Source organism: Dendronephthya gigantea, unplaced genomic scaffold, assembly GCF_004324835.1.
Source record: "Dendronephthya gigantea isolate DGI-Jeju-01 unplaced genomic scaffold, DenGig_1.0 000035F, whole genome shotgun sequence".
Classification (NCBI taxonomy): Eukaryota; Metazoa; Cnidaria; class Anthozoa; order Malacalcyonacea; family Nephtheidae; genus Dendronephthya; species Dendronephthya gigantea.
The window spans coordinates 127797-150469 of record NW_021163045.1 but is presented as its reverse complement, the minus strand read 5'-3'; the positions used below and the strand labels follow the sequence as shown (position 1 = coordinate 150469).

Below are 22673 nucleotides of genomic sequence, written 5' to 3'. Positions count from 1 at the left end.
TTTTAAGACTAAGAATATTAGTTAGAACAGCTGGAAAGAGCATGTCAAACTTAGCATAGTTGATAAGTGTGAAGAATATTCGCGTGCGAATTTTGTATAAATTAGTATTACGGGCGAAAAGTAGTAATGCTGTTTTTCATTATTTCCCACAAATTTTTCCCAATTTATTTGTTTTCCAACTGCAAGTTTTGTGGTCAAGTCAATCTCGATAAGATGGTGTTCACATCGTGCTGAGGTAGTTAAGATATCGTTACCATTTTCTTTCCTGCATGTTCCGTATCCTGTGAACACAACTACCAAACCGTTCCGACATCTCGTGTGAACAGCTAGGGACTGATTTATGTCAAGCCTGAAGTTCCCTCTGCCGTCTGAAGAACTGACGTGCCGTGTAATGTATTACATGTGTAATGTATTATCTCTATGTATAGCTTGTTGCACTCCTGTTTGAAGACCTTTTTAAACGGTTTAACAATGAGGTGAGACTGTCATATATACTTTTAATCATTATATAAAAACAGTCGGTGAAAGATCTTAATCTTGAAAAGACCAAACCAGCAACATAGCAACAAGCGACCAACTTTACCCTCAACTTACTGCTAATTCCTTTTAATATTTAGTTGAAGCTTATTGCTGATAAGATTATCCCAAAGCCACGTGCAGCCCAGGTAAATATTTAGTCCATATCCCATTAATGTACTCGAACAACTGGATGAGAATCATTGTACAACTGAGCTTTGTCCAGAAGCCTCCTCTTGTAGTAGCTCTAGATATAATACCTGCATGTTGGTATTATTTGCGGTGTCTGCAGTGTTTTTTGAATGATGTACATACAGTAAGCGGTCAGACGCTTGCATGTACAGAAAATGAGGAGCTATATAAGGCTATGTGCACACGGTAACGTTTTCGAGCGTTTTCACATTCGTTATTTTTATGCGAAAACGGTTTCAAACACCGTCAATTCACGATAGAAGTAGAAGCAAAATTTAACATATTAAGCATATTTTCCTTGGATCGCGAGGACAGGACGTTACGAAATATACAGCAGTTAATCTAGGCTGCTTCATAGGTATGGGTGCATATCGAGGTGGGGGGGGGGGGGGTTGGTGGAACGGGGGGATGAAACCTCAAGTGACCAAACTATTCCCTGTCTGTGGCGCGCTGCATTGCTCTATAATGGATTTATGGATATTTTATCGAATAATATTTTCATTGGAGAACAGTATTTAGACGTATTTGAACACCCACTGTACTTTCCTAAAAGACATCGCTCGATTTCTTTTGTTGCCCTATAGATTGGCCTTTAAAAATGCTTTTTAAGGGACTTTATTAGCTATTCCTGTTCTAATTTGATGTCTTTTGTAGTTTGATATTGTTAAGCACATGAGACAGGATGTCATCACGAAAGGACTTACTTATGCGATTTCAACGGTAAGTAAATTGGGATCCAAAATTTTGCTTTGTTATTTTAGATCATAGAAGCCAGAGATTAGGCAACTCCATATTGTCTTGCGGGAAAATTTAACTTGATGCTGAAAAACATAAACATGGGACAATGAGTTGCTTGAAAAACATAAACATGGGGCAATGAGTTGCTTGTTCTTCTCTATCATCTTTGATCTATGGTTGGACAACGCAATCAATTCGAATTAATACCAGTGAGATCCGTATTTTTTCGAGCGAGAACTTAAAGAGGTGAAATATGTGACAATTATGATGACTAATGCTACCGTTGCCCAACTGAAGGCAACTTGCAACAGAAAGCATGAGCATAATTCACATATTTTCAAAAAATATATTACACAGTTTTCCCGTAGGAAAAATGAACGCCACTTTGAAATCATATATTGATGCATGACATTTGGATTTTAGAGAATTCATCATCTTTCAAAATCAATGTTGATATTGCTTTAGTGCATGGCGGCGTGTTATTCTCAAAATGGTTGCAGGATATGATATTGTTTCGAACACGTCGCACAGGTCGCTATAAACGTGCAATAGAAAAGCTATTTCTCTAACTCTAGGGCAACTGGACAATCAGGCGATTCAATATGAACAGAGTTGGTGTAACACAGGTATATATTCCTATTCTTTAATGTAGAAATGCTTTAAAACATTTTAAAACAAACACGTCTATTTTTTTCTGATTATGTTCAATATATATCTCAATATCGACCTCAATACATATATCTCGACATTGAATTTCAGGTACAAATAATATTGGAAATAAAAGCTTCTAGGAACGCAACATATTCACCAAATTTATTTAAACAATCTCTCTCAAAAACTTTAGATATTTCTTGATTAATGTCCAGTACCGATGCACGATGTCAAATGGACAAAATTATAGTCCATTGGTAATTTGATTGTCCACTCGATCCATTGGACATAGAAAATGTCCATCGGCCATTCGATTGTCAATTGGATCCAATGGTCATAGGAAGTGTCTATTGGTCATCAATGGGACCCATTAGACAGAGGAATTGTCGATTGGTCATTTGATTGTGCGTGGGCCTTTAAGTCAAATTTGATAAAACTACGCAATTGTTTAAGTCAGGCATAGTCAATGCGGGTGCTTGACACACGGCGAGACGAACGCGTCCAATGGCTCCATTGGATCCAATGGACAGGGAAATGTCGATTGGTCATTTGATTGTCCATCGGATCCATTGGACAGAGGAAATGTCGATTGGTCATTTGATTGTGCGTTGGCCTTTAAGTCGAATTTGATATAACTACGCAATGTGTGAATTGTCTAAGTCAGGCATAGTCAATCGTGTGCCTGACGGCTGACACACGGCGAAACGAACGCGTCCAATGGCTCCATTGGATCCAATGGACAGGGGAAATGTCGATTGGTCATTTGATTGTCCATGGGATCCATTGGACAGAAGAAATGTCGATTGGTCATTTGATTGTGCGTTGGCCTTTAAGTCGAATTTGATATAACTACGCAATGTGTGAATTGTCTAAGTCAGGCATAGTCAATCGGGGTGCCTGACGGCTGACACACGGCGAAACGAACGCGTCCAATGGCTCCATTGGATCCAATGGACAGGGGAAATGTCGATTGGTCATTTGATTGTCCATCGGATCCATTGGAAAGAGGAAATGTCGATTGGTCATTTGATTGTGCGTTGGCCTTTAAGTCGAATTTGATATAACTACGCAATGTGTGAATTGTCTAAGTCAGGCATAGTCAATCGGGTGCCTGACGGCTGACACACGGCGAGACGAACGCGTCCAATGGCTCCATTGGATCCAATGGACAGGGGAAATGTCGATTGGTCATTTGATTGTCCATCGGATCCATTGGAAAGAGGAAATGTCGATTGGTCATTTGATTGTGCGTTGGCCTTTAAGTCGAATTTGATATAACTACGCAATGTGTGAATTGTCTAAGTCAGGCATAGTCAATCGGGTGCCTGACGGCTGACACACGGCGAGACGAACGCGTCCAATGGCTCCATTGGATCCAATGGACAGGGGAAATGTCGATTGGTCATTTGATTGTCCATCGGATCCATTGGACAGAGGAAATGTCGATTGGTCATTTGATTGTGCGTTGGCCTTTAAGTCGAATTTGATATAACTACGCAATGTGTGAATTGTCTAAGTCAGGCATAGTCAATCGGGTGCCTTACGGCTGACACACGGCGAGACGAACGCGTCCAATGGCTCCATTGGATCCAATGGACAGGGGAAATGTCGATTGGTCATTTGATTGTCCATCGGATCCATTGGACAGAGGAAATGTCGATTGGTCATTTGATTGTGCGTTGGCCTTTAAGTCGAATTTGATATAACTACGCAATGTGTGAATTGTCTAAGTCAGGCATAGTCAATCGTGTGCCTGACGGCTGACACACGGCGAAACGAACGCGTCCAATGGCTCCATTGGATCCAATGGACAGGGGAAATGTCGATTGGTCATTTGATTGTCCATCGGATCCATTGGACAGAGGAAATGTCGATTGGTCATTTGATTGTGCGTTGGCCTTTAAGTCGAATTTGATATAACTACGCAATGTGTGAATTGTCTAAGTCAGGCATAGTCAATCGTGTGCCTGACGGCTGACACACGGCGAAACGAACGCGTCCAATGGCTCCATTGGATCCAATGGACAGGGGAAATGTCGATTGGTCATTTGATTGTCCATGGGATCCATTGGACAGAAGAAATGTCGATTGGTCATTTGATTGTGCGTTGGCCTTTAAGTCGAATTTGATATAACTACGCAATGTGTGAATTGTCTAAGTCAGGATGAGTCAATCGGGTGCCTTACGGCTGACACACGGCGAGACGAACGCGTCCAATGGCTCCATTGGATCCAATGGACAGGGGAAATGTCGATTGGTCATTTGATTGTCCATCGGATCCATTGGACAGAGGAAATGTCGATTGGTCATTTGATTGTGCATTGGCCTTTAAGTCGAATTTGATATAACTACGCAATGTGTGAATTGTCTAAGTCAGGCATAGTCAATCGGGGTGCCTGACGGCTGACACACGGCGAAACGAACGCGTCCAATGGCTCCATTGGATCCAATGGACAGGGGAAATGTCGATTGGTCATTTGATTGTCCATCGGATCCATTGGACAGAGGAAATGTCGATTGGTCATTTGATTGTGCGTTGGCCTTTAAGTCGAATTTGATATAACTACGCAATGTGTGAATTGTCTAAGTCAGGCATAGTCAATCGGGGTGCTTGACGGCTGACACACGGCGAAACGAACGCGTCCAATGGCTCCATTGGATCCAATGGACAGGGGAAATGTCGATTGGTCATTTGATTGTCCATGGGATCCATTGGACAGAAGAAATGTCGATTGGTCATTTGATTGTGCGTTGGCCTTTAAGTCGAATTTGATATAACTACGCAATGTGTGAATTGTCTAAGTCAGGCATAGTCAATCGGGGTGCCTGACGGCTGACACACGGCGAAACGAACGCGTCCAATGGCTCCATTGGATCCAATGGACAGGGGAAATGTCGATTGGTCATTTGATTGTCCATCGGATCCATTGGACAGAGGAAATGTCGATTGGTCATTTGATTATGCGTTAGCCTTTAAGTCGAATTTGATGTAAGTACGCAATGTGTGAATTGTCTAAGTCAGGCATAGTCAATCGGGGTGCCTGACGACTGACACACGGGCGAAACGAACGCGTCCAATGGCTCCATTGGATCCAATGGACAGGGGAAATGTCGATTGGTCATTTGATTGTCCAACGGATCCAATGGACAGAGGAAATGTCGATTGGTCATTTGATTGTGCGTTGGCCTTTAAGTCGAATTTGATGTAAGTACGCAATGTGTGAATTGTCTAAGTCAGAGATATATTATGAGATATATTCATAGGGTATTTTAACTTTAGTGATATTCTTGCGGGTATATATTATACATATTTTGGCGATATTTTGCGTGTTTTAATATAGAAACAGTATGTATATTCACATCTTTATTGTCATATATTTTTTGCATGTTTTATTGAGAAGAATGAAGGGACAGAACGGAATTTTATAGGAGCGAGTACATGTATGTACCTATAGTATATATAATGCAGGTTTTTTAAGAATGAAGCATTCAGGTCATAGTATATATGTGGAGTTTTCAGTTAAGAACGAGGCATATATACAGGGTGTCCCAAAAAAAAAGCAACCACTTAAATATGCAGAACATTAATACAGCTCTAAAGCGCAATAGATAAGCACCTCTGGGAATTGAAAATGGCTCTTAATCCTTCATGTACAATGCTAAAAGTCATTTTAGCTGAACTATGGTGCAAACCCGAACAATATTAATATTCTTGCATATTTAAGTGGTTGCGTTTTTTTTGGGACACCCTGTACATGTGTCATAGTATTTATATAATGCGGCGGAGTTTTTTTAAGAACGAGGCATACATGTGCCACAGTATTTAAAATGCGGGCTTTTTGAGAACAAGGCATATGAGATTATGTGTATAGCCTATTAGCACGAGTTTTTTTAAGAACGAAGCATTCAGGTCATAGTATATAATTATGTGGAGTTTTTGAGTTAAGAACGAGGCATATACATGTGTCATAGTATTTATATAATGCGGCGGAGTTTTTTTTAAGAACGAGGCATACATGTGTCACAGTATTTAAAATGCGGGCTTTTTGAGAACAAGGCATATGAGATTATGGGTATAGCCTATTAGCACGAGTTTTTTTAAGAACGAAGCATAAAAGTGGCGAGGCATATACATGCATATATGAAATTATACGGACATAGAATATGTCCAATGGACATTTGTAAATGTCCATTAGACAATTGCTTGTCCATTGGGTCCATTGGACCATTGGACAATATAAGCAAAACGCATTGAAGCAGCATGCGGTTATTACATATTCAGTTTAGCTTAATTTCTCATTTCCGTTGGACATTCATGATGTCGATTGGACATTCAGTTTGTCCAATGGATCCGATGGACATGCTAAAACCCGGCGGACATGTAATTGTCCATTGGATCTATTGGACATTGGAAATGTCCATTTGACCACTGGACATGTTGCATAGGTATTGGACATTTATGGATGTATTTCTTTAAAAAAACTGACACATTTCGGAGAATATACTTACTGCATGACTAACGCCTGTATTCAAAAAGCTCACTCACACTCATACTCATTGAGTGTGACATATAAATTTCGTTAATGCTGATGAATGAGAAAGTTTTTTCTGAATAGATGAAAGATACAACGTAAATCACTGAAAATCAAGCCCTTACTCGGCAGGAAATACCGCTATTGAAACTTTATGAGAAGATTAAGATCTCCTACTCAATAAGTTTGAGTGTGAGTGAGCTTTTAGAATACAGGCGTAAGACTGTGTATTTCGCAAAAGGTTTATTGAGTGGTTTCTATATTCTGGCTTTGAAATAGCCAACAAGACGCGAAAATAATGCTTCATTACTTTACTTTTCGCAGGTGTTAAGTCGACTCTCCTATATATCAGCACTAGGTATGATGACTAGAGTTACAAGTCAGGTATGTCCATCATATCAATCTGTTTCATATTTTAAACGTACACATCTCACACTCGGTTATAGTAAGTAGTTAGTATTTAAGAAATAGAAAACATTTTCCGTGTGTCTATACTATAGAAACACACGTGGGAGAATGAGAAATAATCAGCGGGAAACTTAGTAAAGGATTTTAGTGGACCTAATTGAATTCAATTACAAATTCTCAATACATTGCTTGGCTTGTCAATTTCGGCGGGAAAATTTTAGTGTTTCTATACAGACATGCTATACAAACATGCTTCTCGACCAATCAGCGCGCGCGTACTATAAATGTTATATCATAATGCTTTTTAGAACATTACGGGAACATTGAAGTTAACTAACAAACATCTAGCGTAATCTTTCCAAAGAGATTTGTGTTTTAAAAGAGTAACATCTTTGCAAACCAGTGAACTCTATACAACTGGAAGGATAACTCCTGACAAACATCCCTATTCAGCTGGAAGCCAAAATAGTTTTTCTGCGTTTTGAGACGAAATACTTTACGTCAGGCGTTGGGCTGTGTGTCAAATTAAAGCTATTGAAAAGTTATATTTGGTGTAGAAATGTGAAGACTTAAACTAAAACTGCTCAAAACCCAGAAAAAGTAAAAAGCACTGGATTCAACTCCCCCCCCAAGTTATCGTTCCAGTTTGTTTACAGTTCAATGTTGCAAACTGAGTTTTTTCAATCTATTAATATGATCTTTGATATAGTTCGAGAAAACGCGGAAAGTAAGTGGTCCGAGATCTCTGCATCCATCTCAATGGGGAATAATGTGTCCCTCTGATACACCTGAAGGCGAGGTAACCATATACACAATACACATTTTCGGAAAGCGAGCCAGTTTGGTTTTTGAGCTTTGGTGTACTGCAGCTTAATTTTACTTATTTCTTAGCTCGTAGGCCTTGATATGACCTTATCAATATACAGCAATTGACCATAACAAAAAAGATGGCGGATATAAATTTTACCAGAATGCATTGCGGGCGGAAATCCTTTAAGAAAGCGAACTGACGTCTTTTAAAGGACAGGCATAAAACAGGAAGCTATTTTCTTCCCTGTGTTAAAATTTCACGTCATTAGGAGTTTTTCTTGCCATCTTTTTTCATTCAAACATTCTTAATGCCCGCAATGCATTCTGGTAAAATGTACATGCCGCCATATTTTTCGTTACGGTCAATTGCAATACATGATTCCCATTATTAAATATTCCTAGCGCCTTGCATGAAGGTTATAGTGGTATCATTAATATTCAAGAAGGCGGCTTTGAATGAGAATAATGAAAATATCGTCAGTATTGAAGATTTTGCGAAGATTTTTAAGCTTGCCATCTCACACCCGACCGTAGCTTTTTTAGAGCTATGTAAATGAATATTGACGATATTTTGATGATTTTTATTTAAAGCCGCCATTTTGAATATTAGTGATACCACTAGAACCATGATGAAAGGCAAAACCAGGATTACACGGTGAAAAATTGATGAGGTTGTCGCAGTAGACATGTCTATTATTTCTATGGCTGCACCCTATGAACATTATTGTTAAGAATGTTACTGATTACTGAACGTTGTTGAGCCATCAATGTTGATGTAATGCTGCAATAGTATTGATGGTTCTACAAAGTTGTTAAAAAAACTGTTCACTGTGTGCAGCACGATATTTTTCACTCCTGTTTTTAAAAATTTGCTTCAACATGATGGTTTTTGGCTGTGTAATAAATGGAATCATGCATTACTGTTCGATATTATTTTTTAGTCGTGCGGTTTGGTCAAGAATCTTGCCTTAATGACTCACGTGACCACTGACCAAGAAGAGCTTCCTCTCATCAGACTGGCGTACAACATGGGGGTCGAGGTAAGATTGCACAACAAACCTATTTCCTCCACGAACGCCGAATATTTCGCTATTAAGCTAACACCTCGTTAAGAGCACTTTGTGATTGAAAATTCTTTACATGTTGTTACATCAATGGTGACATAGCAACTAGCTACGCATGCCCAGCCACTGCCCACAAAAAATGATAAAATAGTACCGGTGAATCTGGTTATTTTGCGGTGTAACATTTTATGACAGAGTTTTGTGTTTTCTCAAAGAATAGTGCTTTCTTATAATGACCTAGAATGCGAAAAGCCTGATGTTACATTGAAATTGTTGTGCTGTCTGGTGTATTATACGTAATAATATATTGTTTTGTTTATGAGCTATTTTAATCTAAAGTTTCGCCAATTTCGTATTACTTATAGGACATCAATTTACTTTGTGGTGAAGAACTGACTTATCCCTCTGTATATACTGTCTTTTTAAATGGTATGTCTCTTTTTCTTGCGTTCATAGTGATTGCGCTATATTAAACCCTTAAATATAGATGAACTCAGCCTCAAAAGGGTATTTATTACAACTTCCCCTTTGAAGTTTGATAATGAATTCGTTGTGTTTACTGGGTTTTCTATCGTTTGCTTTTTAAGGCAACATCCTAGGAGTTATTCAGAATCACTTAAAGTTTGTGAGAACGTTCAGAATTCTTAGACGAGGTACATTGTTAGTTTGTTTGTCCACTTTGATGTTATCGCGGTGATGTTTCGTTTGACAACATGTCTTTTGGGATTAAAACAACACAATTTATATTATAACTGCATTGTCGTATACATAACACGTTTAGCTGGTCGCGTTAATGACTTTGTCACTGAAGTTTCGTTTAACAACATATCTTTTACATTGTCGTTTACTTAACATGTTTAGCTGGTCGCGTTAATGAATTTGGCACTGAAGTTATGTTTAACAACATATCTTTTGGGATTCAAACAACACAATTTATATTATAACTGCATTGTCGTTTACATAACACGTTTAGCTGGTCGCGTTAATGAATTTGACTCCATATACGTGGACGAAACAAATCGGTAAGTCGAATAAATTTGAACCAAAAACAAGAATTCAGGCGCGAAAAGCCTGATATTACACGAAGTATAATTGGCTCGTTAGGTTTGCGGAGCCAATCAAACTTCGTGTGGCATTTACATCCCGCGTTTGACGTCATTATGAGAAAGGTCTATTCTGCAATGCCCTATTTATTTCACAGATCGATTCATATGTCTTCAGACGGTGGCAGAGTGTGTAGGTATGTGCTTTATTTATAATAAATTGAACTTGGTCGAGATATGCCTTAACCATCTATAATTATATTATTCAGAATTTCTGTTATTTCCCATGTTTCCCCAAAGCATTTTAAGTGTTGTGCGGCTGAAGCCTGGTTTCCATTTAGTCATAATTGTCAGGAACATGCATGTCAAAGTGGCTGATGTGATAAAATATTTCAACAATGACCGGTTTGAACACAGAAATAAAGACTATTAAAATAAAGGAATAAGACTAATAAAGAAATAAGTCCGGACTATTTCTCATCCACGAAAATAACTTGCTCGCGACAAAATGCTCCTTGTGACATCACTAAAGCCAAAATTATACCCTTATCATAGGCAGCCCAGACATGTTTTCGTTCTCGTGGCGCTCGCGCGTGTACACGAGTCTACTTGGTCTATTATTATGACAAGGTTGGCAAGTTTTTTTACTAAAATATACTACAACGTACTTTGCTACGGCCTGAATATCTTGCAAATTACAAATAAAAATATGAAAATTACATCGGTTTAAACGCCGGTAATTTGACTACATTCTCCCGAAGTTTTAACTTCAAACGTTAATTTTAAGGATGCTAAAAAGGCAAATGTTTATCGATATTTTGGCAAAACTTTGTCAAGACTATGCTAGTGGCACCTACCCTGTGGTGTCGTCATCATTTTGAATTGCAAACAGAAAACTGATTGGCTCTTGCGTGCAAAATTTCCAACTGAAAAAACGACAGCCAATCAGTTTCTTGTTTGCAGATCTAAATGATGACGACACCCCAGGGTAGGTGCCACTAGCATAATCTTGACAAAATTTTGTCAAAATATCGATAAACATTTGCTTTTTTAGCATCCTTAAAATTAACGTTTGAAGTTAAAACTTCGGTACAATGTAGTCAAATTACCGGCGTTTAAACCGATGTAATTTTCATATTATTTTTATTTGTAATTTGCAAGATATTCAGGCCGTAGCAAACGTTGTAGCATATTTTAGTAAAAAAACTTGCCAACCTTGTCATAATAATAGACCAAGTAGACTCGTGTACACGCGCGAGCGCCACGAGAACGAAAACATGTCTGGGCTGCCTATGCCCTTATTTACATTGTGACTATCGTTAACAATCGTTTCAATTAAGTTATTTGAAAAATTCGCAAAAAATATGAAAAATTAGTGAAGAGAATATAATATTAGCTGCTTAAGCATTCTGTACTTTATTTTTTAGACCTTATATAATAGTCGAGAACGGACGACCGAAAGTTAATCAAAGACACATGCAACAATTAGACAGAGGATTAAGGTTTGCACGATATTTTAACATAACAGAGTCACTAACAAAACCTACCCTTATACAATTTTTTGTTTTTATAATAATGTAAATAAATAAATTCATGGAGTGTTTTTAACGTCAGAATAGGTATACAAGTGGGCTAAAATAATTAGGAATTATTCAATGAGATTGAACATAATATGTAGAATTATAAAGATAATTGAGTAATTATTTTAATATTTGTATATATGAAAGAATGAACATTACAATTTTCCGTATCTAAAATAAAATGATTTGTTTTCAAGATGTTTTCAAGACTTTCTCCATGATGGATTGATCGAGTATTTGGATGTCAATGAAGAGAACGATAGTTTAATCGCTGTTTACGAGAAACATATTACAAAGTACGTGAACATTTTTTTTCTAATTATAAACATGCTTTCCGTATATATTGACGATGAACATACATATACATATGACTATGTATATATATGTATAAGAATGGAAAATTGAATATAGAAGTTCATCCATGTATTTGAATATAGAAGGCATCCATGTATAAGGAGTGTTTTTTTTTTTTTTTTTTTTTGTCTCGGGTGAATTTTTTATTTTATACTTATTGGTCTATTTTACTCAAGAGAGGTTTCCTTCATGGAGTTTTGTTCGTAGAAGAGAAGCCAAAGTAAATTTGTGTCAAAAAAGTGTCCATAATAGATTGATTATGGCATTAAAACGTTTGTGTGTTTGAGAAAGATGTACAGTTTAGAGTGGTGTCTCAAGATTAGGCAAGCTTTTGTGTTTTGTGTATATATTTATGTATCATATTCTCTCCAGTGCGAGAGTATGTTTACATGGAAAATGTACAGAATTAAAGAGGTACAAATTTTGACAAGCTCAAAGACAGAAAACGATTGCTTTTTTCTTTTAGAGACACAACACATTTGGAGATTGAGCCGTTTACCATTCTTGGAGTTTGTGCTGGTCTTGTTCCTTATCCACATCATAACCAGTCCCCAAGAAATACTTATCAATGTGCTATGGGGAAACAAGCAATGGGTAGGCATCACGCCCCCCCCCCCCCAAATTGAAAGCAACAAAAGTACCCTATTTGATCTTGCAGTTTTGACAATAAACCACCATCAAAAGTACCCCTGGAAGCTGTGCCCCCCGAATTTGAGATGCCTCCCCCCCCGCCCATCAGACAATTGACATGCGGTAGTTCCTATATTCTAATGATCGTGTAAAGAAGTCTTTTTTATGTTTTTTTATACAGGCACTATTGGATATAACCAGAGAAACAGGTATTGCTTGTGCAGCGTTTAATATTTTAACGAATTTCAGTTAACGTACTTAATTGAATTCTTATTTGGTTGTGTAAAATTAAAAACTTTTCGGTTTTATATCTGTTTCTTTACATGCAATTCATTTCCCAAGTAGCAAAAATGTTTTCAAATAAAATCAGAAAAAAAATTATGATTTCGAAGTGTATTTTTGTTAGGGATAAAACAAAGTTAATCTTTTCCAAATTTTGCTTATGTTTTTTCAACGTGCATGGTACCATTATATCCCCATGCAACTGGAACCAAAAACAATATCCTCCGAGCGCCATTGTATGCCCCATATCTTAGTTCTTGCACACCTTCGGTAACAAACAACAAACAAACAAATAGCAAACATATTGTTAATTCATTCACATCAAGACAATTTTTTAGTACAAATAATAACTTTCACCGATTTTCATTAATTTTATTTCCACAATTCATTTGTTAAATTGAAGGATTGATTCTCTGTTGTATAATCTCGTCTATCCACAAGCACCGATGGTGAAGACGAAGGTAACGATATTTTTAAAATGTTTAATATTTTATGGCTTGCTTGTTTCACTTCGCAAATGTTCAATCGATAGCTCTATAAAAACAGGGTTGTGCGACTTGTTGTATCGCATTGCTTATGTAAAATATGGGAAGTTACCCAACTTTTCGCGCTATTATAGTGCGTTCAGAGTGCCCGGCACTGCTTTTTTGGCAACTTAGTTGAACGGGCACTACCTCCGTAGGTAGTACACAAGTAGCACTGTGCTTAGCAGTTTTATGAGCAATTTTTGACTTTGGGCACCGATGCCGGGCACTCGGTGTGAATGAAGCCTTTTCTTTAAGGGCGTCACAGTGCGTTTTGAGATTGTTTGAGTACAAAACTCTGCTGGCAGGCATAAAATATATGACCGGTTATCGACGTATTTGCGAAAGTATCTATACACTGTAGCAACGTTTTCTGCGATGGAAAATATTTAGGCGCTACTTGAAAATTAAACATTCATTTCGGGACTAGATCAATGAGGCTAATTATTTTCTGAATAACGAAGGGTTTGTTTCAATCGCTTTATTAAACCAAGTGGAAGGTACAACAGGTTACCCTGGGCAATAACTATACCCCCAAAATTGTGATGTAAATGTCATTCCTTGTGACCTCTACGTTTCGATAGAATTTGCATTTACACTCTCCATTTCTATTTCCCAGACGCTTGATTTAATTCACTTTGACGACCTTCCAGCAGGTGATTATTTATTGCTATATTGAGTTTCAACTAATTCACATTATAAAATTACCAATTTCTTGGAAATTAACTTGTATGTTTATCTCTGAAGAGTGCTGCAAAAGCTAACAATGCAAGTTCTCGTGTCACATTTAATGACAACTTCCATTTTTTTTTTTTTTTTTTTAATTAAGGACAAAATGCAACCATTGCTGTGATGAGTTATAGCGGCTACGATATTGAGGTTAGGTTAATATCCAACCTTTCTCATAATAACTGTAAACGTGCATGGAAAATCACACGAAATTCGATTGGCTCCACAAAACTTACGAGCGTTCTTTCGACGTATTCTATATAGGTTATCATGCCCACGCTGAAACTATATTTCTTTATAATTCAATCCGTCCCATTTTATGCTCCCAGCCTCCTGAAGTAATATTATATAAATCTTGAGTAAACTGATTACAAATTTTTCCTTCCAGGATGCTCTCGTATTAAACAAGGCATCTGTTGATAGAGGTACTAACACCTGGATACTTACACTTAACACCTTAAAACTTATTTAGTTTGAAGGTATACCTGACAATCACTATAAGCAAAACGTGAATGGTTTTTGGTTCCCTGCTGCTTGTCCTAAAAGTACTTAATATGTCCAATTTGATTCCATCCTGTCACAGCTTGGTATTGTGTAAATATTTGAGTGTATATTCATTCCTCCGTATTGTATAGGTTTTGGACGATGTTTAGTTTATCGTAAACAAAATTGTTTATTGAAGAGATACGCCAATCAGGTAGGCAAGCATTTCTGTGCGCTCCATAATTATTTTTCGCTTGTACGTTAAATACGTGAAAAGGTTAAATGTCGTGAACAACATTGTCACCCCAACTATCCAACTATCGCAAAAATATCAGAAATTCTAAAATAAGGATATTTATCTTAATTATGGCTTGTTAAATTATTTCCCATAAAATTAAATGATTTATGTTTATTTATTTAGACATTTGATCGTGTTATGGGTAAGAGATATTAGCACCTTTATACTTGATCTCTTCAGTCATTTGGAATCGCTATTTTTCTGTGCGCTTTCAAGTTCGAGTTGTTTGGCTTTTAAAAGTCTTTCTCGCGTAAAAGAATATTGAACTGCTGAAGTTACGTAGCAAAATACCGAATCGCAGAATACGTATCAGAAGCACAACTCCTTTGTTTTTTTCATAAGCGACTCAGCAAGTACCGTAAATGGAAGCAATTACCCCCCTGCAAAAATTAAAAATAGGGCAGTTGGCAGGGGGGGTTGTTTTTTCCAGTACCGTTAATAGAGGCAATCACCCTCTTCCCATATTGAAAATAGGCTGTTGGCAGAGGGGTTATCGATTGCCACCATTTACCGTACTTGCTGAGTGTGACGAATCAACTTACGCAAAAAAAAATGGAGTTCTCCTTCTGATAGGTATTCTGTAGCCGAATACTGTGAACTGGCCAGTAAATGAGTTGTAAATTAATATTTCACACATTTTAATTGGGCAAGCTCATGTTGGTAACATGCTACGTATATAATACTTTTCTTAGGCCCCAGTCGTGACGCGCAGACTAAGGAGGTGATTTGGCGACATAAAGTCTTAGATGAAGATGGTATCGTTGCTCCAGGTAGGCTAAAATGACCTAGATCCGTTGCTGTTGCCTACATGAAATTGCAAAGGAAGAAGAATTTGGAATTTGTTTTTCTATTATTTCATCAGGCGAAAGGATTGAAAACGGTCAAATATTGGTGAATAAATCCATGCCAATTGTGTCAAGCTCTTTACAGACAGGTCCAGGTATGTATTTAACCAGGGCCATAACTAGAACGATAATTGGGGGGGGGGGGGTTATTCATATATTCAGTTCTGCCCGACGGATTTCTTTTGTAAGTGCAATAGCTCACAATTGAAATCCGTCGGGCAGAACTGAATATATGAATAAACAAATTATCGTTCTAGTTACGGCCCTGTATTTAACCCAGGCCCAGGTACCCGTGGGCCCGTTGTTGGCTTGCTAGAAATACGCAGGGGCGTAACCGGAACGATAACTGGGGGGGGGGGAATCGCAATTAAGTCGTAACGATTCCAGAACTGTTTTCCCACTCGAATAAAGGCTTATTAGAGCTTCTTATAAGTGCTTCACCTTAAATCTTTTTGCATTGATTAAAAAAAAACTTTCACTTTCGCCTGTAATAGCAAATTTCTATGCGACGCCCAATGAGCATGAATAAGAGTTAGTAAACACGATCTTGAAACTTTTATATAAGTTTTTGCTTATACGTAAAATCAGTCTTGGTCTTTAGGAGGAATGCCAGCTCGAGCGGAATACCAAGACGTCCCTGTGAGGTAAATGTAAAAATAAACATAGCCATGCCGTGCATGTACGTGCATTGGCGTAACACGTGCTTTGGCCTCTCACTCGTTTGGTCTGACACGTGCATTGGTCTGACACTCATTTGGTCTGACACGTGCATTGGTCTGACACTCATTTGGTCTGACACGTGCATTGGTCTGACACTCATTTGGTCTGACACATGCTTTGGCCTGACACTCATTTGGTCTGACGCGTGCATTGGTCTGAGACTCGTTTGGTCTGACACGTGCTTTAGCCTGACACTCATCTGGTCTGACACATGCTTTGGCCTGACACTTGTTTGGTCTGACACGTGCATTGGTCTGAGACTCGTTTGGTCTGACACGTGCTTTAGCCTGACACTCATTTGGTGTGACACGTGCTTTGGCCTAACACTCATTTGGTGTGACACGTGCTTTGGCCTGACACTCATTTGGTCTGACACGTGCATTGGTCTGACACTCGTTTGGTCTGACACGTGCTTTGGCCTGACACTCATTTGGTGTGACACGTGCTTTGGGCTGACACTCGTTTGTCTGACACGTGCATTGGCCTGACACTTGCATTGGTTTGACATGTGCATATATGTCTATAAATTTTCTAGTTACAAAGGGCCGGTAGGCTGTTTTGCGGAAAAAGTTTTGGTGACAGCTAATGAAGACGGGGTAAATATTTTTTGTCTTGTTATTAGAGCTTTCTGTATAGGAAAAGCGTGTCTGTAATATCTGCATCTGTGTGATGTCCGTATTAGAAAGTTATCTGGATATATGCGAGTGTTTTCTGTACTGGATAGTTCTCTGTATAAGAGGGGTTGCCCATTTGTTCTCTCTTCAATGTGGTTCAAAACGATTTCGCTTTTATCTGAGGAATGTGCGATCAACTGGTCATGCGGTCGGACATTTGCCAAAAATGATAATTTCCTGATGATTCGATACTACGTACACCTGGGGCCGGTTGTGCGAAAGGCGTTTAGTTTAAACGGTGGATAAGCCAAAGTTTAAAAATATTCTCATACATCTTGTGAATGACTGAACCTGCATCTTATGCATTACATAGGTACTCCCATTGAAAATAAAACTGTTTTTATATCGAAATATTTGGGCTCGGTTGTTCAATAAATAGTTAATTTTGTTTTTTGAACTTAATCACCGTCTAAGCTAAACGCCAGTCGAACAACTGGCCCCAGGTAATTGGTCAGATGATCTGTCGAAAAATTTGTGCGCATTGAAGTAATACAAATATGAAATAAAACTGGTCATATGCTTGTTTGCAATATAAAAGGAAGGTAATAACTAATTGATAAAATCTTAGTGATAGAATTTTTTGTATGTACATGCAGTATATGTCTGTATTTGATCGGTTAAAATGTCTGGACAGCAAATGGTCGATTGCTGGCCGTTATAATCTACACTAGCACTGTTTGTATTAGAGACGTGTCTGTAATGAGAGAGCTGTCTCTATTGAATTGATTTTGTCTGTTGCAGGATCCTCTTGTCAAGATTTTGCTGCGTCAAACTCGACGGCCGGAAATCGGTGATAAATTCAGCAGTAGACACGGTCAAAAAGGGTGAGTAAAACGATCCTGTAAAAGAAAAATTAGTTCATTTCATCGTATATGTTTCATCGTGAACTACGACGTGTCAACGCGCCCATACACGACCACATCATCTTGTTAAACGGCGAAATAGCAGCGATATTATTAAAATAGGACCAGAATCTACATGTATTAAATATATTCTTACCCCAATTCAATCTGAACTTAATCGAACAGCATGAAAACAACGGTATATTTGTTCCTCTTGGAGGAATGCCGTATCATGCGAGCGAAATCGAATCGTGCATCGGAAAATTAGCCAAAGCTGTACACCACAACTCTTGGGAGATAAATCTGGGACGTAGATAAATACGGTTACTTACAAATTTCAAATACTAGAATGGTTCGCGCCATTTCAGACTTGCGACGACGAAAAATAATAAAAAAAAACAAAAACAAAACAAAACCGAGGCGAATTTTCAACTCCGTCGCTGACGCCGGAGTAAAGAGGCAAAGGCTAGTCGCGGGTATGGGAAGTATTTGTAAATTAATTTTCTTAATTTCAGAGTGGTGGGACTTATTGTTAATCAAGAAGACATGCCGTTTAATGAAGTGGTAAGAGAGCATGATGGGAAATAAAATCAGCATACAAAAATTGCACTTAGTGTGTTTAAACCTTGGAATGGACCACGATCTCTTAGAGAAACTTTTGATCTATAGGGCAATTTCAGTTCAATTGTCGTGATAATTTTCGTTCACAACTGGAAAATATACAATTGCCAAACAATTTAATTCAATTTATTTTGCAATCCAGTTTAATTGTTGCATGATTCGATCATTTTAAACATATTCCCGCCCCATGTATTAACCTCTTTTTTCTTCATTGTTTAGGGTATTTGTCCTGACATAGTAAGTATTTCAATCCACATTTATGAAGCTATTCTTTTTGCTTGTTGACGAAAATTCGATGTTGTCCAGCTGATCTGGGTATAAAAATCAACCAATCAGAAGCCAGATCTTCGACAAAACTGAATTATCATTTCCTTCATTGCATATGACTTCGACACTCGAGTATATCAAGTAATTTTATTATATTTATGTGAAAACACGTTTATTTTTTCCCAACATTAAATTAGAATTTGAATTTTTCACCCTTTATACTATTAGTTGGAAGAATAGGGACAAATAACACCAGAACATGATAACTCAGTTTTGTCGAGACGTTTTAAGACGTTATGATCTCAGATCAGCTGGGTATAAATCGCATAATTGACATCTCTTTTGATACTTCTTAGCAATTGAAAATTTTGTTCCAATATACCTCGATCATTTTATTTAACAATTTGTACGAACACTTGAATTTGTTATTTGCTGTTATACCTAAATCACTTGATAACCTTTATCTCACAAAAAGTGAAATAGTTACTATTAGTAATTTTTTTCAGCGGACATTTCTTATAATGTCGTCAAACATAGAAGCCTGATGTACATTCAGTTTACAATCAAACTTCGTGTAAGATCAGGCTTTTTTGCTCGTTTGACGTCATTGTTAGAAAGGTCCATTGAGTGAAATAAATTACTAAAACTGACCGTTTATTAAAATTTCCTTAATATCATTTTAATTATGAGATAAAACGCCTCGATCTTGCCTGCATGAGTTCTTCAGTAGGATACATAATTTAAAAACATGTTATTAGATCATGAATCCACATGGATTCCCATCCCGTATGACAGTTGGAAAATTGATCGAATTGCTTGCTGGGAAGGCTGGTGTCATGGACGGGAAGCGTCGATACGGAACCGGTATGTAAGTCTGTAATTTCTTAATTTTCAATATATTTGTTTGGGATGTCTCTATACTATCACAACACTGACATCTTTCCATACCAGATCATCCACGTATATTTTAATCTTTCTGGTGGGGATCCTACTCCGATAATGCTACACCAGTTAAAAAGTATAGCAATTTAACAAACCGTTTATTTGTATAAAGACTTCACTCCCCGGCACTTAATTTATGGTTTGTTTATTTTTAGCATTTGCTGGTGATAAAGTACATGATGTCGGTCAAGTCTTGGTTGAACATGGTTTTAATTATGACGGAAAAGATTACTTCACCTCTGGCATAACAGGGTATATAACTATTTCAATGCCAATCAAGAATTTAAACGTTTAGCTTATTTTCTTTACCCTAACCCTATCAGGAAAAGTTTTATGGCTAACTTAACCGAATGGTGTTTAATGCTCATCTTCTATATTTTATTAGTGAACCTCTGGAGGCTTATATATATTCAGGTCCTGTGTACTATCAGAAATTAAAACACATGGTCATGGATAAAATGCACGCTCGAGCGAAGGTAAGATTTTTTAATCATATTTTTACCCGGGTACCAGGGGGTACCAGGGTCTTACTATTGGTAGCTTCAAGCTACAAGTTTTAGGGTGACCTCTGTTAGATGATATTGCAGATATTTAAGATGATAATAAGTAAATTGAATATATATGTTATTTATTGGCAGCGAAAAACTGGTGAGAAAAACGGACGAGAAAAACTGTGCCCGAGATCTGCAACAACCTTGTCTTTTCTGCCACGTGGGAGTTTACTATTTTACATTTTATTTAGGGCCCCCGAGCTGTGTTGACCAGGCAGCCAACTGAAGGTCGTTCAAGGTGCAGCTGTCAATTCAGTTATGATGAATCTAAAACCGTGAATAGCAATTTAAAACTTCCTGTCACCACTACTGCATGTTGTGTTATGTGTATAGGTTTGAATATTTCTGTTATTATTTAGGGATGGTGGACTACGATTAGGAGAAATGGAAAGAGATTGTTTGATAGGTTATGGAACGAGGTATGGTGTGCCTGCTTAAGGACGAGAAAAGAAGTAAAAAAGGGGGGGAGGGTAATCTGGGAAAATCACACATTTTGTGTGTGCATTTTTTGTAGCTAGCCTACCCCCTCATGCATAGTAGCACGAAAATTTGTTAATCCTGTTAAAGCTCATGACAGTGGAAGACTATATATAACAATATTTATTATCGAAAACTTATACAACTTACAAGTACTGGAGTCAACTACAACTAACAACTACATGAAACAAAACTTTTATATTGCTAGTGCTCATGCTCCATCTAAATTGGTGCTGAAAAATTATGACCCAACCTTTCAGGGAAATGAAAGATTCAGCGTTGCCAAATAGTTTTTTATTGGTATTTTCATTGAAATATAAAGATCATGTGTGAATTTGTTTTTTGAATCATAAAATGTTGTATTTTTATTTTTAAAAACGTAAAATTATATTTCAAATATTTACGGCATATTTTTATATAGCCCACCTTTCGATTCCATTTAACTTGCTATAACTAACCCATTCAAACGTGCATCTCAAAAATAGTGGCCCACCCCTATATTTGTTTATAACAGGTATAGGGGTTTATGACCGGTCCCTCACATAGCGCCTTTCTCCCTTTCCAGTATTACAAAGTGTCAGGGATACAAATTAGCTGAACTGCTGTAAAGTGTTCAAACTACACGGTCGTTTGCAGAATCGTCTTATCCTGAAGACAATCTTTATTTTTTCCTAGTATGCTGCTGGTTGAACGTTTAATGATATCCAGTGATCAGTTTGAAGTCGACGTATGCGCCAAATGTGGTTTAATAGGATATTCCGGCTGGTGCCATTTCTGTCAGTCCTCGCATGATATTTCCTCAATCAAGATTCCCTACGCGACAAAACTATTATTCCAAGAACTGATGGGTATGAATATTATTCCTCGATTAACGTTGAGACCAAGTGTTGAATGAATAATTGTGTGCCAAAATTGTCTGATGGTCGTTTGTAGTTAAGAGTGAGTGTTGGGAACTCAGAACTGAATTGATATACTGATACCCTGACTACTGCCCCATTCAGGCTAAACAGAATATTTCCTCATATATATGTGATTAAATCCCCCAGACTTGGCTGCGTGATAAATCAGGCTGGAAATAACTCACTCAATCTCTTCCAAACAAAATTTCGTTCAATATCTACTGTTTAGAGATTTCGTTGTTCAAATTTATTAAAATAATTACCTCCTGCATATAAAAAGTTTAACTTTTTTACTTATTAATGATGCCAAATGCTGCCATAATTTTATTAAATATTGACACAAAAAATGAAAATCGCACGTGAATCTGATGGGGTAAACTAGAGCAGGAAAAATCGCTCAGGGGACAAGATTTTATTGATTTACGTTAGCCAAACACGATCGTGATCTGGAAACCTCGTTTTGGTGTCACTGTAGAAAAATAAAAGTTATTTTACCTGCATCTGTTGAAGAAAATATTTTATTGCTTGTGAGAGTAAATCCATCTCATTTAAATCTGCGTCACGTTTAGCCGTGGCATTTTGATCTCTGTGTGATCTTCAGGAATCAAGAATCGGGATGTATTCCTCATGAAAATTCAACATGGCGATTCGTTTGTCAGATTAGCCTGCGCATCAGGCCTTCTTTAGGGTTGCAACCCGCAGGCTAGCAAGCGCCCGGCTCCACAAGAAATGATAATAATATCCACATCAAAACTATGAGCTCACGTCATTCCGACGCAGTTAACAATGTTTGACGTAATCATCGAAAGGATCTATTTACATAAGAAAAAAAGATTGAAAAAAGTGAAAAAATTCGTCTGATCGAAAAATTCCGCCTGTGGGTAAAACTGTTTTTCATGATTGACTAAATGAGGTTTTCAATGTGTCTTTGCTGAAGTGTTAGCCTTGACATGCAATAGCCTCAAACATTAAATTGTGGTGGCTGAGATTTTGCTTTGACA

At 37.6% G+C, this 22673-nt stretch overlaps 1 protein-coding gene across 2 annotated transcripts in view; it reads left to right on the top strand.

Annotated features, from left to right (window-relative positions):
• Positions 1–22312, top strand: part of LOC114525825 (DNA-directed RNA polymerase III subunit RPC2-like) — a 31461-nt gene extending 9149 nt beyond the window's left edge. The window contains exons 14-48 of one of the 2 annotated variants that reach the window (XM_028547271.1): positions 429–476; positions 618–665; positions 1363–1428; positions 2022–2072; positions 6954–7013; positions 7747–7836; positions 8789–8887; positions 9277–9340; positions 9499–9564; positions 9885–9933; positions 10113–10151; positions 11382–11456; positions 11732–11830; positions 12355–12482; positions 12700–12727; positions 13204–13261; positions 13944–13980; positions 14154–14203; positions 14442–14478; positions 14689–14750; positions 14958–14976; positions 15527–15604; positions 15697–15774; positions 16281–16323; positions 16935–16995; positions 17815–17897; positions 18431–18479; positions 18756–18773; positions 19562–19667; positions 19901–19997; positions 20131–20221; positions 20488–20534; positions 20656–20715; positions 21449–21621; positions 22242–22312. In XM_028547271.1, the coding sequence (XP_028403072.1) occupies positions 429–476; positions 618–665; positions 1363–1428; positions 2022–2072; positions 6954–7013; positions 7747–7836; positions 8789–8887; positions 9277–9340; positions 9499–9564; positions 9885–9933; positions 10113–10151; positions 11382–11456; positions 11732–11830; positions 12355–12482; positions 12700–12727; positions 13204–13261; positions 13944–13980; positions 14154–14203; positions 14442–14478; positions 14689–14750; positions 14958–14976; positions 15527–15604; positions 15697–15774; positions 16281–16323; positions 16935–16995; positions 17815–17897; positions 18431–18479; positions 18756–18773; positions 19562–19667; positions 19901–19997; positions 20131–20221; positions 20488–20534; positions 20656–20715; positions 21449–21621; positions 22242–22255 (2271 nt within the window). In that variant the 3' untranslated portion in view covers positions 22256–22312. Of the gene's footprint in view, positions 1–428; positions 477–617; positions 666–1362; positions 1429–2021; positions 2073–6953; positions 7014–7746; positions 7837–8788; positions 8888–9276; positions 9341–9498; positions 9565–9884; positions 9934–10112; positions 10152–11381; positions 11457–11731; positions 11831–12354; positions 12483–12699; positions 12728–13203; positions 13262–13943; positions 13981–14153; positions 14204–14441; positions 14479–14688; positions 14751–14957; positions 14977–15526; positions 15605–15696; positions 15775–16280; positions 16324–16934; positions 16996–17814; positions 17898–18430; positions 18480–18755; positions 18774–19561; positions 19668–19900; positions 19998–20130; positions 20222–20487; positions 20535–20655; positions 20716–21448; positions 22054–22241 lie in introns of those variants that run through there. The other variant, XM_028547270.1, reaches the window with a different exon arrangement.
• The last annotated feature ends 361 nt before the right edge of the window (positions 22313–22673 follow it).